We start from the raw sequence: 17,335 nt of genomic DNA on the forward strand, positions 1-17,335 counted from the left end.
AATACAGGAGAGCCAGTAAGAAGGTCTCCATAAATAAAAAAGGCCACTGCAGACTAAGACTGCCCACAAAAATTAACCTGTAGCACAGAAGTATTTAGCGATTCAGTTTTACAAGTAAAGGCTACTCCTGCAGAGCGGTAAAGCTCTGCCGGTGCAGGTCAGTACTCACAGCTCTGCATTCCAGGAGCAGGAGCTGCTTTGGGGCTCCATTCCAGGAACAGGAGTCGCTTTGGGGCTCCATCCCAGTGGAAAATGCCCTCCCAGCAACTCAGGTGCTTCTCTCCATGCAGCAAGAGCTTTCTAGGAAAGACTGGGCTCACTTATAGTCAGATTTGAACATGAACTAAGCAAGGTTATCTGCCTGGGGTTTTAAAAGTAGCATTGCTCACTGAAGAGATCTGTCATGAATTTGAGAGGCTAAGGCACAACGGGAGAGAGCAATCAAGGCCATGATTTTTCATGTCCAACTTAACACAAACGAAGAAGGCTCCACTTCCAAGTGAGCTGAAGCCACTTTAAGGCTTATGGGGGGCATATAACAACACTGATAACAGCAGCTGTCAAATCTAAACATGACTAGAGATTTCTTTCTCTAATACATGCAGGTGACCCAAGTTTGGGTTCTGGGACACTGGTGAACTAAAAAACATAGCTTTGAGGTATTAGAACTTTTACAGCCTGTGCACAGCTCTATCGCTTGCCATGGGCCTCGATGCAGGTGTGCCAGAACCACCAGAATCACTCAGGCTCTGCCCTGGGTAGACGTTTCTTGGGTAGGCTTTGCTCCCTTGAAAAGGAGCAGCAGCAAAAGCAGCAGCCCTAGCTCCCCTTTCTTCTCTCCTGCCTTCCCTGCAGCAGGTCAGGCTAGCAGCAAACCTGGATATTCTCTATTCCACAGTGCTACACAGCAAGCAGGCTCACTTCTAAATATATCCAAATAGAAGTTTCTAGACTGCAAAATAAATACAGTTATTACTGTAAGATATGCAGAAAAATGTCGATTATACCTAATATTTCATGGTAAATGTAGTGTTATTTAACTTTTTTCCTTGTCCTCAGTGTAGCAGATACTAGAGGCCTATTTGAATAAAATGAAGACTTCCACAGAAAGTAGGAAATAAGTTTACTTTCTGGGTTTTTTACTCCCTGTCATAACAAAATAGTGATCATCTTGCCTGCTCTTCACAAGAGGACCTTTTGATACACCAGGCGTTCCTTTGTTACACGCTGTTGCTGATTTTCCCTTAGGGAGAGGCTTCTTGGCTGCTGGGACCAAGCTTTCATTTGCTTGCAAGTTTTTGGTTGAAGGTTGAGCTTTTGTGGAAGGCTGCGTTGGCTTTTTGGTCACTGCCGCTTTGGCTGAAGTTTGAGGAAGCCGCACAACAGATAAGGGAGTGCGTTCAGGAGGTTTGGATGAAGTAGGTCCAAGCTGAGGGGGTTTACTGACATTTGGCTGCTTACTGACAGCTGATGATATGTTTTTGCTTGTAGATACCAGCGTGGGTGGTGACTTTGATGCTTTGCTAACTGCAAGGGAAGGTGCAGAAGCAGAGTGTTTTAGGACTGAAGTAGTTTTCAGGTTCCTTGCCAGGTCAGAAGCTGTTTGTGGAGCTTTCCGAGGATGCTGAGACCCAGTTCCTGAGGTCTGAATAGCATTTTCAGAAGGAGTTTTTGCAAGGAGCTGCTGAGAATGTGCAAACTTGGCAACAGCACGCAGATTTGTAACAGGTGGCCGGGCAGCCCTTGGAGCAACTGAATTCGCTTTGTTTTTTGTGACAGATACAGGTTTGCATTTAGCAGCAACACGCTTCTGTTTTGAAGCCATTGTTTCAGCTGTCCCAGGCAAGCGAGAAGGCTGTTTTTTAGAGGACGAGAGGGCAGGATGCAGTGCTGGTGCCGGGGAGCCCTGAGCCAGGGCAATTTTCACCTTGGGAGCATCGGGGGACCGAATACGTTTGCGCAATGTTTCAGAGTGAACAAGAGCCGTTCTCATTCCTGCAGAAGAAGAGCTTTTGCTTACAGGCTGCGAAGGAGCAGAAGCTGATGAGTTGCATGCAGGAGACTCCAGTTTCTTTGAGGCGCCAGCTAACGGTTTGAAAGGAGACTGCACACCTGTCACTGAAGACCCTTGTAATTTGGACCTGACTGTCAATGACTTGGCTGTGGAGGATGGGGGCACTGGCACTTTTGGTGATGGCAGGGCAGGGGACTGAGGACATTTAGATAAAGCCTTCTTGGCACTGGCCCCGAGAGCTGAAACAGGAATAGGGGGTTTTGATGGCTGCTTTTGAAACATATTGACAGCTGACATTGGATTCATGACAGGAGGCTCCTGAATTCTAGCTGACGAGTTGGGGACACTATCACTGGTGACCCCTTTCTGAAACGCCAGGATTTTTTGTTCCAGAGTTGCAAACTGAAGCACTCGGCACGGATCGTATTTAAGCAGAAAACCTTGAAGAGTGTCCCAGCCTCCACCAACACGTACCATCACATGTTTGCCATGTAGCATCTGGGGGAAGAGGGGGTGGGAGCAGAGAAGAACAAGAGAAACTTCTATCTTGTTTTATGCAGCATTATGTCTTCATCTTACATTGAAATCCATTGAAATCAACTAAAAATAGGACCTCCTTTCTCACAGAGAAACATTTGAAAAAAGAGAAATTATATTATAAATAAGGCTTATACTTCCCAATTCTTTTATTAGATACTTTCTCCTGTAGAGACAGTCATTATGTATCGGGAAATAATGAAAGCATATATACAGAAGGCATTTTAACCATTCTGTCAGCATCTTTGTTTTGGATACAAGTTTTGTTCAAATTATGAATGTCCTCGTAACATTTTAATCCCAGAAACTCTTATGCCTGCTGAAGACAGTGCTCAACTATCTTACAAATTATAAACCCCAAGCATTCAGATTTTGAAGAAGCAACATTCTCAGGATATTCTATTGCATTACCCTTATTTATATTGGAAGTTACTACTGAAATTTTAGAAACACCACAGAAAAACATTAACTTGCTTAGTTTAGTGTGGTTGTAAAAGCAATAGTTGTAAGATCTAATTAGCTACACCTACTTTGAATAGGAGCTCAGATGATGTGGCGTCCCAACCTAAATCATTCTGTAATTCTAAAACAATACCATAAAAATAAGGTATTCCACTTAAAAGCATTTCTCTCCCTATTATGAATGTAAGTTGGAATTCTGAGGAATTACTTACTCGTATGAAGAGTATTTTATCTCCCAGTCTATAACGTCCCTCTGATAAGTATTCAATTGAAAATCGATGGGAACAACTGCAGGGAGGATCTTCTGCTATATGTTTAACCTAGTTATTAAAATTGAAAGCATTCGTTAGTATTTTGACAGAAGCATGTGTCTAACAGTTTATTGAGATATTTAATACAAGAAGAGATACTGATATCTTCATCTCAATCTAAGAAAACACTAGAATTCTATTCCCTCACAAGAAAAATCTCAGCCACTCAGAGCTTCAAAATGTAGAGTAAAAGAAAGAACAAACTGTATGTACAGACAAATATTTCTAGTTGTTCCAATCCAATTGTCATTATTTCTTAAATTTTAAGTTATTTCTACTTTCCTTTTTAAGATTTGTCTGTAACACTATACATAGTAGCATCAAATTCCAACCACAATCTTGTAAAGACACTGCTATGGTCTCTAGGAATTGAAAAAAGTGCCTGGGTCTCTCCTGTGACCGAATCCATTGCTACACCTGACCCAGGGCTACTTCGGCATTCTCCTTAACTTTTTGTAAGGCTTTTATAAGTTAATCTTCTATGTGACACCCAAGAAGGAAATCACTGAAAAAAGGAGAAAGGTAGTCCCCAAATAAGTCCAGGCTTAGAGAAGATGTGCCTCTTACAGCCACTTAGAAACTTAACAAATTGGAAGATCAAGACTATTGCCAAGCAGGAAAAATTGTGAGACTTTTCAGAGAGAGCGAGGATCTGGTGGCTGACATTCCCAAAGAAGCAGAAGTTTTACATTACAACACAGAGGACGTTTAAAATAAATTAATTTTAAAGTCTCAACATGCATTTTTAAGCAAAATAGGAAAGTTGTTCATCATTCCTTTTGGACCAATTCATAAGATGTACAAATCATTTCCTTTTCTGCATACATATTCATTTCCAATTGGTACAGCTACAGAAGTATTAAAGTCTTTTTCAAAAGAGTTTCATCAAAGCCTTTTTGATGGTTTTATGAAAACATCAAATTGAAGAGAAGCATACATTACAGTCACAGAATATTGACAAACCAGAAAAATTGAATGAGAGTACTTCTTATACTCAAAGAAGCAGTGAAGGGGGGGGGTGGAAATCAAGGCAAGTTATATGCACTGATGCATTAACTCCAAAATATATATGACAGCATTTTGCTTACTTATTTAAAAAAAAAAAAGTTTTTCAAAAGAGGTGCATACCCTTCTGTTTTCTGTTTAAGGAGGCTCACAAATATTAGATGAAAAACAGCCTACGTTTACCAAGCCAGATCATACTACAAGTACTAAACTTAGAGTTTGATTTAAAGCCCGTATCACAACAAATAGGTAGTACTTACTGCCTCATGTAGCTCTCCATGGTGACAACATGACTTTGCTGTGCTAATAGGTGATGGTGGTCCAGAGGTCATCAGCAGTGTTTCTTCTAGCTCAATTTCCTTCTCTAGTTTTACTAGTACAGGAGGTTCAACTCCATACCTCAACACAAATACAAAAGTAGAGAGTTTAATTGCTAACAAAACCAAAAAGAAACTGATGGTAATAAACATGCAAAATTCTGAGTAGTTGGCTGACAGGGAACAGCACTACATCAGAGGAGTAACTGCCTTGATAATGCAAAGAGAAGGAGCGCCTCTTGAGTTTCTAGTAGAAGTCCTCCCAAAGGTGGTCTTGGAGCTACCAGAGAAGGCAGTAAAAATACCGTCAAAACTACACAATTTAGGTCACATCCAATTTAGATAAACTATCTTAAAGCTTCCAGCTCTGCATTAGAAATAAATTAAAAGGCTAAATTTAGAGAATGATAAAGACATACCTGCCAAAAAGCTTAAAAAATAAAGACCTTAAAGCTGTAATGTTCAGTGAATTCTTCCAAGATGTACACATACCTATAAGCTGAATGTAGTATTTAAACATACAGCTATAAAAAACAGTGTGGATCAGCACTTCTCCATGAAGAGAGTCTGATATTTGAAAAAATACTCATATTGTACAGTGGTCCTAGAAAAGCTACTCATTACTTTCTGCACAGAATTAACACCTACTGCATTGCATTTAATGACCACAGATTGTCTTAACTTTGTCTTAGCTTTTACTTAATAAAGTATGTTCTTCAATTTCTTGTTAAGACGACGCATGGATCACATACCTGGATACAATGCGTCCAATTTCCAATAAACAAAGATACACTTGTCTTGGATCCTTGTGCAAAACTAAAAGGAAAGAGAATAAAAGGGAGTTACAGCTCGTATTTACTGTGGGGAGGCCTGTGCAATTAGGTACAGAGAAGGGAAGATAAGGAATAGATGACTATAACTTTGCCATCATTCTACCCAGAAGCAAGCTACATTATCATGGATAAAGCACTACATGCTTTCCAACTCTAATTTTCTATTCCATAAAGTGTTTAAACCCATCCTGGCACTCCTGAAATCAAACTCTTCTCCACCTCCTAAGAGAAATACGCTTTATTTGATTTTATGCTGTTATTTCTTAACGTGAACTGGAAAGAAAGGTCTGAGAGCTTTTCCTTCCCTATTCCCAAATATATTATAGCAGTCTTAAAGATGAAAAGCATTCAAATACTGCAAATAGGAAGATATACTCCACCTGTTCATGCTTGTGCATCCAGACACAGATAGGCACACACACTCTATAGGTGAACAACCATAGGAGAATACGCTGCAAGGAATCTAGCTGACAAGTGGATGGTTATGCAGCCAGTCAGCCAAAGTAGTTTAAACCCCTTGGCTGTGAAAGAATAATCTGACTGATTGTTACCATTTCAGTGAGCAACAGATACTTTTTCTTATCACTTTGAAAGTTCTGGGTGCCAGCAGGGTCCATCCATATGGCAGATTCACCCAGTTGCACTAGAAGATACCACTTTGCCAGTGGCAGCTCCCCTACCCCATGCTATACCCTCAGTTCACCCCTCACTATCAGCCCCCCCACCATCCACCCAAAGGTTTTCTTCAGAATTTGGTATCTTTGCAAGGATCTATCTGAGAAAGAGGGTCAAAACCCCTGACTGTAAGAAGGAGGTGAGAATGACATTGGTTTAAGAGGCAAACACTCAGATGCAAACATCAGATACTGGCTGTGATCACAGGAGAGATGCAACACTATTTCAGATATGTTAGTAGCACAGAGTTTTGCACTAGGCTTTGCTTCTCAAGGACCGTGCCCACATTAACCCAGCTAGTGCCCAACGCAGAGGCTGCTTTGCGCCCTTCAGTTCAGAGCAGCTCTAACAGCTGCATGCACTCGACTGTGTAGATACACTAAATAACGATCAGGAGAGCTGAAGAATGAGATGGAAGAGTGGAGTGATAGCCAAACGGTGTGTAGGTGACCATGGCGGTTCTTCTGGGTTTTCTTGACAACTTTGAAATGAAAACACTCAATTATTTTTTACTGCTGCACTGAAGAATAGAAGAGGCAGAAGGAAAGCAATGTCTGTTTTGTTTTCTTGCAACTTCCATCTTTAGGCGTGCAAGAAAAAGGAAAAAAAACAAGGGCCATGAACAGAGAAAGAAAATAGTTTAAAAATTTCACACACAAGTTACTTCCTCCCCTGCCCCTATTTAAGCTTCAAAATTGAGATGCTCTCAACACGTTCTAAGAACATAGTTGTATGAATGCTCTAGAAAACAAACCATCCCTGTACTTTCTTAGCCAACTAGGTATGCAGCCTAGTAACACAGAAACCAAAGGCTGGGAGAAAGGTCATTCAACTCCCCTCCACCCACACACGGCACCATTCTTTCCCCTCCTCCATCAAGTATAAGAAATGTGAAAAGCCGTAGATACAATTTTCATATGGTGTAACATTTATATAAACAAGTCTGACTTTCTTCAGACTGTGCAGTGACAATATTCAGTAGAAACTGTTAATTCACTCTGAAGAGAAGCCTAATGAGCCAGCTCTATATTTACAGATCTTTCTGATGTTCAATTTGATAGTTAAAATTACTTTGCTGTAAATAAGACTAAAGTGTTTCCTAAAGTATGAGTATGAAGTCAGATGTTCTTGTTTACATCATCTACTCCAGTTTGTAAGTCTACTTTTTAAAAGATCTGATTATGAAGGGTAAATCAAGAAAGTTGGCATAGCCATAATCTAAAAGGTACTAGAGGTCATTTCATCTTCCCCCCACCCCACCCCTAAGTGTTTTTGTCAGCTGTAACAGAAGAGGCATAACTTGCCTGAATCCAGAAGAGAAAAATCCCTAGCACAGATCAAGAGATTTGGCTTGATGTCAAAGGACATCCCATGATGGCTACTCTCCCTTTCTGCTGTCTCAGGAGCCACTTAATTTATTTCTTTCACAGCCATCCACACTTTTCAGGAAGTGTTGCTATATGTATCTGATGGGAAAAGGACAATTGTCAAATTGTCTTTCCCCTATTTCATTCATAAAGAATGGCTTGAGAGTTTGATGGAGAATATCAGTGGAAAGAATGTTTCATGAAGGAGGCTGCAAGTCTGCTCATTGCAACTGCCAAAAAGACTCACAGAAGATATTTATGCCACAAAGCAAGCTTGTGTCAAGAGTTACAATCAGACTTCAAAACACTTCTTGGCTATGAGCGAAAGCCACAGCATTAGGAAATCCTGTCTGCTTATCTCAGGGAGGCTAAACAGGTTCTAGTTACCCATCCACTTACAGGAATGAAGATGTTTAAGCAATGAAATTCATACAAGTTGAACTGAAAAAATATTAAAACTAATTTTCTTATAGCTCAGTTCTCCTACTTATCTGTGTTCCATGGCACTGAAGAAAAGATACACTCCCTAGTTAAATCAGAATGAGACAGATGCAAATGAGGATATTTTCTCAACTATTTTAAAAGATGACTTATCCAGTAGAGAAGGCATAGGCACTCCAACTAGCAGGGAGGAGAGCTTAAAAGAAAAGCAGCTAATGAAAACAGTGCCTCCCATTTAAATAGCACAAAGACTTCAAGAAAATCTAGTAAATATTGTGACAAATTCATTTGATTAATGAAAACAAAGGTACCTTACAATTTTTTGCTATTCTGCTTGACAGGGAGATATTTTGCCTTTTTAAAAAAAAAACCAACCAAATGAAAACCAAAAAAACAGTATTTGGCTTGCCACAGACAGGTTTGTATTAATTAATTTTTACTGACATAATAGCTAGTCGAAGAGCATTTTATTATTTACCATGTGATGAAAGCACAGTTCCTCTTAATTAACAGTCAAAAAAATTTTATTCCATCTGGAAGTACCAGTCCAGAAGCTGTTTAAGGGACAGACTGTGCACTGGGGCAGGCATACACAGAGTTGGCAATATTTATTTTTATAACTATCTTATTAAATGGGAAAATACAAATGGTTTCACGTCATGTCAGGCAGGTCCTGAAGTAAATGTTAATTACCAACAGACTGTTGTCACTTCAGGCACAACGGCCTGATGTAGTTACCAAATTTAGCAGTCATGAATGCATTATTCTGAGGGCTTTCTGCAACAAGAATGAGCTCTAATACCAAATAAAGGATCTTATTGTGAGTTGACTCCATGGCCCTGTGGTCTTCCCGCACAGGGAAAGCGAAACCACACTTTTCTCCTCTGTTTCCCAGTGGGCCTTTTTCCTGAAGGAAAACATGCGAGTTTGCTGCACAGCTGTCACTCCTCCCTTCCTTCCACACGGCAACTTTTAGAAGGTTGGAAAAGCATCATGCAAGTTAGAGCAGCCACTGAACTGATTTTTCAAAGCTTTTACGTGAACACTGCCTTAAAATAAATAAAAGCATTAATACAAGACAGGTAGAGTTGTGACAAAGGCTTCACAAGACTATATACAAGAGATCTCCCTGACCAGGTAGTTATCTACATACAGATCAAAGCAAGTCTTACAAAAAGATAGATTTACCTAAACCTTCAGATTCAAAGAGATAAGTCTCATCAACTCCAATGGCCCTACACCAGTTAAGAAAGTTGGCTGTATTATCTCTGGCAAAAAAAGATCCTGATGGAGCATCCTTCTTACATGGAACTTTTCTCATAGGAAAATTCTGGCAAGGGAAGAAAACAAAAAGTACATTGTGCACATCAACATTGCCAACAGATTTCAAAGCATATTTGCAAAGGAAAATAAACTCTAAATTCAGAGTACAGAAACAGTGGTTAGTAACTATTTTCCGTTCAACCCACCATGTATTCTATTAAAAAACCTACACTAATGTGGAAGGCATTCCACCTCACCTTTGTGAACAGACACTGAGTCCTTAGCTCTGCAACCTCTCCCAGAACTGCCCATACAGTTGCTTCCCCATTTCCCCACATGCCGGGGTAAAAGTCTTACTGGTGGTTTCACAGGTCTAGATAATTATTCCCCCTTCCCAAGCTCTGTTCATAGCAGCAGAATGAGCAGAGAGAACCCCAAATCAACTTAATTATACTTAGCTGCCAGATTTCAACATTTTAGAGCCCGTTCTAGGAAGCAGAGGGAATCAGAAGGGAGCAAAGGACAGTTTCTTTTGAAACAATTCAGTACTTATTGTTTTTAAATTGGTGTCTTCATAACTAAACAAACAGTTCAAAGGTACACAAGTTGGACATCTTGTCCTCCTTAAAAAAACCCTAAGGATTTGCAGCATTAATATGGCTCTTGTATAAATACCATTTGGCATCCTAAGACTGCTGTCTTGTCCCCCCCCCCAATTAATAATAATTCTAATATTAGTAATTATATTACTTACTGGTAAACATCCATTATTTAAAACTACTGTTTTACTAGATAAAACAGTAAAAGGTAAACACAAAAAAAAATGGTCTGGATATGGTGAAACAGTTCCTCCTGCCCCCAAGGGAAACACTACCCATCAGGGCACATTAGTTGGTCATCTACTATTTGACAAATCCAAGCATTGCTGTAGCTATACTGGGTACCTATACGTTGAACATAAGCTACCTGCACCAGCATTACATGGTTTTATACTCCAAAGCAACACATCACTATTTTTCATTGTACAAACACAGACTGCAAGTTGCTTGAGATTCACGTTTCAACTCAGCCTTGGTTCCTAACAAAAACACTGAAGCCCATCTTCAGGTACATCTCAATACGGACATTTTCATGGCTAACCTATATACTAGTGTTTAGCCACCAGTTTCGGGAATAAAACATTCGACCAAAACATCGATATCTTGTTACCAACCCACACTGATGTTATCAGGAGAACAAACTCCAGACTTGGACTAGATCTTCCTCTGGCAAGACTTCTACTGAAATCAAACTAAAAACCTAGTAAGGACATTAGGATTTGATTAACAAAGTGAATAAGTCATTTGTTGCATAAGGACAGTTTATCCACGTAAACGTTGTTAACACCACCACACTGTTGTTAACTAGTCTCCGGATCCACTGCACACAGAATGCCACTTTGGGAAGCCTCACTAACCTGCCTTCCTTTTACTACTACTTACAATTAAAGACTTTATATATGTATTAAAAAAATCACAATATGACTCACCCTTAAATTGTTTGAGCTACAACATTTTTTAATTGTGTTTTGAAGAACACCAACCAATTGGCAGAGTAGTACCCCATTATCAAGTTCTTCTAGCAGTTGTTCTGCTTTGACTTCTATTCCTAAAAAAAAAGTCAATATTAGAGTTACTCCACAGAACGTAAAGAAGTTTCATACAAACTTAGAGGCAACTCAAACAGCATTCCATCCATCATATAATTTACTACAGTGTTAAAGACTGATAATTAGTAGAAATATAAGTAGAAATATAAGTAAACTAAAATCAAATATCCACTTAATTAGATTTTAATTAGACTAACAAAATTCAGAAATAAATTAGAACAATTAATCATCCTACCTCTAAGAGGTGGCAGCTAATAAAATCCAAAACCAAAGCATGCATTTTAATGCAATTCTCCTAGCTATTCAGGCTCAAATACACCAGATCTTAACAGTACTATAGATATTAAGTGTCAGCATTGACTGGAATATTGGAAAGTGCTTTGAAATTTATTAGACAGTGATTTATTTTTAACCTCACCCAGCAAGCCAGAGAGCCAGATTGACAGATCTTCTTGCATAGGCACCAAAGTTGCTTCATGCCGCACAGATATCCATTGGTCATACAGGCACACATCTGCCAAACCCGGCCCATGCCTGGGAGTCAGAGGACTTCGGGGACTGAAGGGAAGGTCATCTCCAAACCACACCTGCAGAAGATTTCAGTAAGCTGAAGGCAGCAAGCTCTAATATTTGCAGTCAGATGACAAAAACTTGCAGTTCTGAATTATGCTAAAGATCTATTATTCAAAGAGTAAACGTTCATTTCCCTTCAGACAGATACACCAAACCAACACAACAGTAATCACGCATGGTGCAGCTCTCATTAGTAACTCCTGTATCAAAAGTACTACTACATTCTTTGGATTTAAAATTACATACCTTCCTGAATATTAAATAAAGAAAACTTGCATTAAATTTGTGGGGCTTTTTTTCCCCTCAGCACATTTTAAGTAATGAAATTTGCAGTTTATCATATAATTTACTACAGACTACTGATTTCTCTGATCAAACATTTCAGAGGCATTTTGTGTTTAAATCATTAAAATTATGATGTTAAAAGAGGAAACATATTCCCATACAAGAACATAACACACTTCTTGAACATGAATCCTTAGCGTTTCTCTTAAGGATTGCATATTTTCAAACCGAGAGGTCCTTTACATTTCAAGAAAAGGACCACACTGAAATTTCATGTACAAAATTCCCAAAGACAAAGAGTCCTTCTGGTATTCTTAACTACTTTCCTTCAGTTTAGTGTGTGTATAAAATATATTTATTTATTTATACTTACGTGATTAACTAGACTATAGGGTTTCTAAAAACACCTCTTAATCATCAAGCAAGTTTTTAAATAATCTCAGCCTTTGACTTCAAAATCTTCTTAGGTAACAGCACTTAGGAAGAGAAAGGATCACCTATCTGATATAACACTGGGTTATCTATCTTGTCACGTTGCTCCATTTGTAAAATGAGAAAATTATTACTTTTTTTTTTTAAACTAGAGATAACTCTGGGGATTCTAGCATTTCATCTGCTTCGGGATAGACCTCTGAATAAAAAAAGTATTATACAGAATTCAAACATCACAAAAGGCATTTACCTGAACTGCATTCTGCATGGTCATCTGCATTTACATTAGTTTCTCCCCCTGGGGAAAGAGAAGAGAATTTTTAATACAGTCCCTCCTGCTTTCATGAAAATCCCAAGAAAAACTCACCAGTGCTGTTTTGGCAAAATACAAGCAAGTCTAATCAGGAGTGGAAGGAGGAAAGAGGGAAGTATCTTAGCAGCTAAGGTTTTGATCCAGTATTCAGTCAACTTCAGTTCTCTGCCCTTAAACAAAGCAGCAGTTATTACAGCACAAAGTAGCAACTAACTTCATATGCTTAAATAATACTCAAAGGTTTCCGTGATTTTAAGGAGCTGTAAGGCATTTACTTTGCCAAAGAGAAGTGTTAATACTTCGAGCCATTCTTGGATTTAACAATGTTGGCATTCACTCCTTCCTTCTCAGCTATCACAAGCGTATCTTGTACATGCCTGCATACACATATAAGCATCCTGAGTTTACATTAAATACTTGGAAGATTATGAAAATCTTAAAGCAAGAAAATAATTTTGAAGAATGAGATTTCTTCTTGCACAGATACATGAGAGAAATCAATGTTTTTATTAATTTCTATTGGGATTTTGACTTAGATTTCCAGGCAGCTAGCACATGCCCAAGTTTTCAACAGAACGCTGCGAACTATAACAGCAATACGGTTATCAGGACAACCCCCTGACAAAACTTGAGGAAAGTTTTAAAGGTAACGTGGTCAACGCCTTCTCTCCTGAAGCCAACACAGTATTTTCCAGCAATGCTTTCAATCATGGGAAAACCCAGCACAAACTCGACACTGGGCTGGGGATCAGTAAGTCCCTCTACATAGGCTCCAGGTCTAGAGATGCACAGTGTTACCAGGTTAGCTTGCATACACATACACCAGAAGGAACTTCCTCAGCATCATTCTCCACAGTGGTAGCGGTGGGCATTACAACCTCAAAATGTACCTATCTGTGTCTTGAAACCAGTTAAAAACAACTTACTTGCTCCATTACTTAATAGCTGCAATAAAACTTCATCTTACTGATTAGGCTGGAAACCAGACTGCAGACACAGACAATTCTAACTCATCTGTTTTCCTTTAAAAATGAGTAACTCCCCTCTCCTGTCCCAGATGTTTAAGTTTTATACATAGACAGTATTCTTCTTCCCCGTCTGTTGCACAACTTCACCTTCCCACAGCAAAAGGCCAAACAGCCCATTAGAGAAGACCCAATGCTCATAAAAATTCTCCCCCTTCCTCTTACCCAGAAAGCAGAACTGTGCCATTTCCTCCCCGTTTTTCCCTCCCACTGCCTTGAACCTCACAGGCTATATAGGACCACACGTCAGGCATTTCAAACAACTTACCTCTACGACCAGCAAACAAGCAACCAGTTTGTTTTCAGACTGAAGCCACTTCCTTGAATCAGGACTGTTAGCACTTCTCAAACCTCATTAGAGACACTTCAAGTGATATCCTTCCCCCTCCTTTTATTTGTAGGGAAGGAAAAAAAAAAAAAAAAAAGACATCCTCTCCTTGATGTCATTTTTCTTTCTATGAATGAACAAGGGAAGGGCAGTGTATATACCAAGCATTACTAATGAGCATGTTATGCTTCCCACAGCTTTGTCCAGAGGAATACATTTTCCTTTAGCATAAGAAAGCTATTGTCCCAAGAGAGTCGCAGTAAGAGGCTTCATTGATCAAAAAAAATAAATAAAACAACAGCAGAACAGCCAGTAGAGAAGTTGGTCTCATTAAAATAAGGAGCTCCATATAGGCTAACAAGAGCTCTAGCATACTGCCTGCCAAGGGAAAACAAAAGGCAGCCTAATTCACAGGGAGCACTCAGAACACGAACAAAGCAAAATATTCACACAGCAGCTATCACAAGAATGCTCAGCATCTGCAGTTTTGTGGCATGCCTAACAAAAACTAGTCATAAAAAAATAAGGAAAAATAAAAAAAAAGAGGAGATGGAGGAAAATTGTGGCACTTGAACTTCAAGGGCCTGCTCTTCTAAAACAAGTTATTTTGTAAGCCCATATGCTAAAGGGCTCTCTAGAAAGTCAAACAGCTTCACTTATTATCAGAGCATCTGAAAACAAAAACCCTCTGATGATACAGACTACCCTGCATGAATTTTGAGTTAAAAAATTAATATAGTAACAATTACCCATTTTCAGATCCCAAACAGTCCAGCTCTGAGATCGCAGAGAATACAGATTAACGTAGACTTATCACTTACAAGGAGAGGCATGGGATGAGAAGACCCAGAAGTCTGCCACGTTCAAGTAGCCAGCCTGCAAAGGTGCCGTGGTGAGGCAAATACTGCAGTACCAGGTAGAGTCATAACCAAATCCGACTCCTTCGAAAACCAGTTGGGTTCTCTGCATCAAGAAGTTGTACATAATGAATGAATCAAGTATTTGGTATTCAATTCAGTCAGCTCCAAGCTAGAACCACATCAGCTTCTATGCATATCAGTTTTTTCAACTCACCTTCATTCAACAGGCATTTGGTGCTCAGGGCTCACAGCTGTGAAAGAAAAGACCCCAGAATGAAAATGTACTGTATCACGTCCCATGTATAGCCTCAGGCCATGCCATTCCCATCTCCAGGCCAGCTGATATCCCCAAGGTACCTAGGAGGGCTCTCTACCTGCTTCACCGTTAAAACAGGGGAAGCAGGAGAAACTTGTAAAGCGCTTCCCAACCAGGGGGGCAACCAGCCCAGCTCCAAGCTCAACAAATGTAGAGGTCCCTGACCCTCAGCACCACTCCCAGAAAACACCTCATTTCTGCTGGCGCTTCTGCTGCCAACAGGCTCCGTGAGACGAGAGAAAGGCTGCTTAGTAGCACCTTATGGCTGGATCAATACAGCGACACTGATTTACTGTGAGACGGGCAGTCAGCCCCAAATGATATAGGGGAGAAGGCAGGAGCTGCCTTCGGCTGGCCGACTGCCAAACCTCCAATAAAGGACTAGAGCTATGGATCAACATCAGGAGAGGTGAGAAAAAAGGTACCTATCTTCTGACACGTGGCATAGGGACAGGCATTTCTCAGGAAAGGGGGTGCAGACACAACCCGGACATGCCCTGCACAGGACAGCCTTGCAAGACTGTAGTCTGCTCCTGCTCTCCAGAGATGCCCACCACTTTGCCCCTAGGCAATCTGAGAAACAGTAAAGTCAGCAAATACTAAAGCACTTTACGCAAATACTTTAGGGTGCTAAACACATGCTCGTAGATGCTACACAAGATACAACTGATACTAAGCAGGCTATCAGGTTATATAGATCATTCACTGGGGCCCAACCAGCAAGACACGCTACACTAATTACAAGCCATTCTGTAGCACAAGATGAACCAAGTCCAAGTCCCATTTTACTTGACTGCACAGTTTACAAAGAAACAAACAAAGAAAATCCACAACTCCACAGATACCTAAAATATAGATGAAGCAGCCATTGACCTAGCTTAAGTGGAACCTAAAGGGATTCACAGACTCATTAAAAAAAACAACCTTCGGTAGAAACACTTTTACATTTTCCCCCTATATTTAAGATATATCACACATCATCTTCTATTCCATCAAAACCCAAAGGCAGTCACAACAGACTACCCAGAGCAGCTGGAAACTGTAGATTAGTCTTGACAGTACCTACTGAAACCCATGTTTTTAAACACTCTGAAACGAAAGAAGCTGTCAAGTCAGTATCTGTTGAAACCTCCTACAGGATAGTCAAGATTTTTTTTTGGTACACGTAACCTAACATGCAGAAGAAAAGAGGTAGGCACAACAAGAGACATCCATGGAGCGCTACTCTCTCCGTCACTACAGCAATTACAGAGCCCTTTTGTTGCATTACTGAGTCAGCAGGAGCTCTGCTTCCCTGGGGAGGCCTCAGAGGCACGAAAGAGAAAGAACCAGACTAGTCGGTCCAAGGTGAAGGGCTTTAAGGTGGCAACCAACTCCTTACATTAAGGCACGCTGACTGCTCTACTCAGGGACTGCCTTTCTGCACCTTTTGGTGACAGCACGCAGCAGCGAGCCCGCTGTCCTCATCCAAAGGGCGGCAGAGGCCCTGGATTCACCTGTCAGGGCAGAGAAACCCACTTGAAATCAGGGAGGAACACTCCCTCTCAACAGCTGGCATCTCCGCAGGAGACGTGCAGACGGCTGCTTTACCACAAGAGCATCCAGTTTGGGGAGAGGCCAGTTAACACAAGACACGCTACCCTGCCACTTGCTCACGTTCACAAACAAACCCTTCCCTCCCTCCCATTTCCACCCCACACTTCTTCCAGCAAAGGAACACTGAGGAGAGCACTGCTGGCTGGCCATAGTCAGGAGGCATTTATTATGACTTAAATATAAAATCCTGTCTTATTATGATAAGATCCACCCAGTACATTTAGAATTACAAACACAGGCCAGCTATGCCTTATAGGTCCTAAAGCTATACACGTACTTTTTCCCATGTCTTGATCTGATACCATGCCAAAGGTGACACACAGCATCCCTGGAATACAGCCAGCTTTGGGGCAAAGAGAAGAGCCAGACATTTTTCGGCTTAGTAAGCAACATGAATGAGTATTTTAGCCAAGAGCACTAGGGCAGATTTCCTACAAAAACAGCACCGCATCCTCAAACGCTTGCGTGAGGCACAGGAGAGACTGGTTTGAAGGGTGTTATGCAAAAACTCTCCCCTCTCCCTTCCCCAGGGTAAGTTTCACGGCACTTCACTTCCAACATCGATGGCAGTGAGGCTACCTCGGCCGGGTGGGAGCCTCTGGAAGGGCGACCGAGCCTATCCCGGTAACAGGCTTAGCCCAATACCGGGCTCCGTCCCCGCTGCACGGAGCTCCCCGTGACGTGCGATGCTCAACGTTTCCAGCGCTGCCCCTATAGCTAGGCGTAACTGACCG

The 17,335-nt window shown here is 40.7% G+C and overlaps 1 protein-coding gene across 1 annotated transcript; it reads right to left on the reverse strand.

The window, feature by feature from the left end:
• Positions 1-1,123: 1,123 nt before the first annotated feature.
• Positions 1,124-12,443, reverse strand: GAS2L3 (growth arrest-specific 2 like 3). Its single transcript, XM_009321295.1, has 8 exons — positions 12,414-12,443; positions 11,292-11,460; positions 10,754-10,872; positions 9,151-9,292; positions 5,399-5,462; positions 4,590-4,728; positions 3,226-3,333; positions 1,124-2,512 (listed from the first exon to the last, which is right to left on the reverse strand). Exons 1-8 carry the CDS (start codon positions 12,441-12,443, stop codon positions 1,124-1,126), a joined length of 2,160 nt encoding a protein of 719 aa, XP_009319570.1.
• Positions 12,444-17,335: the final 4,892 nt, after the last annotated feature.

Source organism: Pygoscelis adeliae, unplaced genomic scaffold (genome assembly GCF_000699105.1).
Source record: "Pygoscelis adeliae isolate BGI_AS28 unplaced genomic scaffold, ASM69910v1 Scaffold232, whole genome shotgun sequence".
Lineage (NCBI taxonomy): Eukaryota > Metazoa > Chordata > Aves > Sphenisciformes > Spheniscidae > Pygoscelis > Pygoscelis adeliae.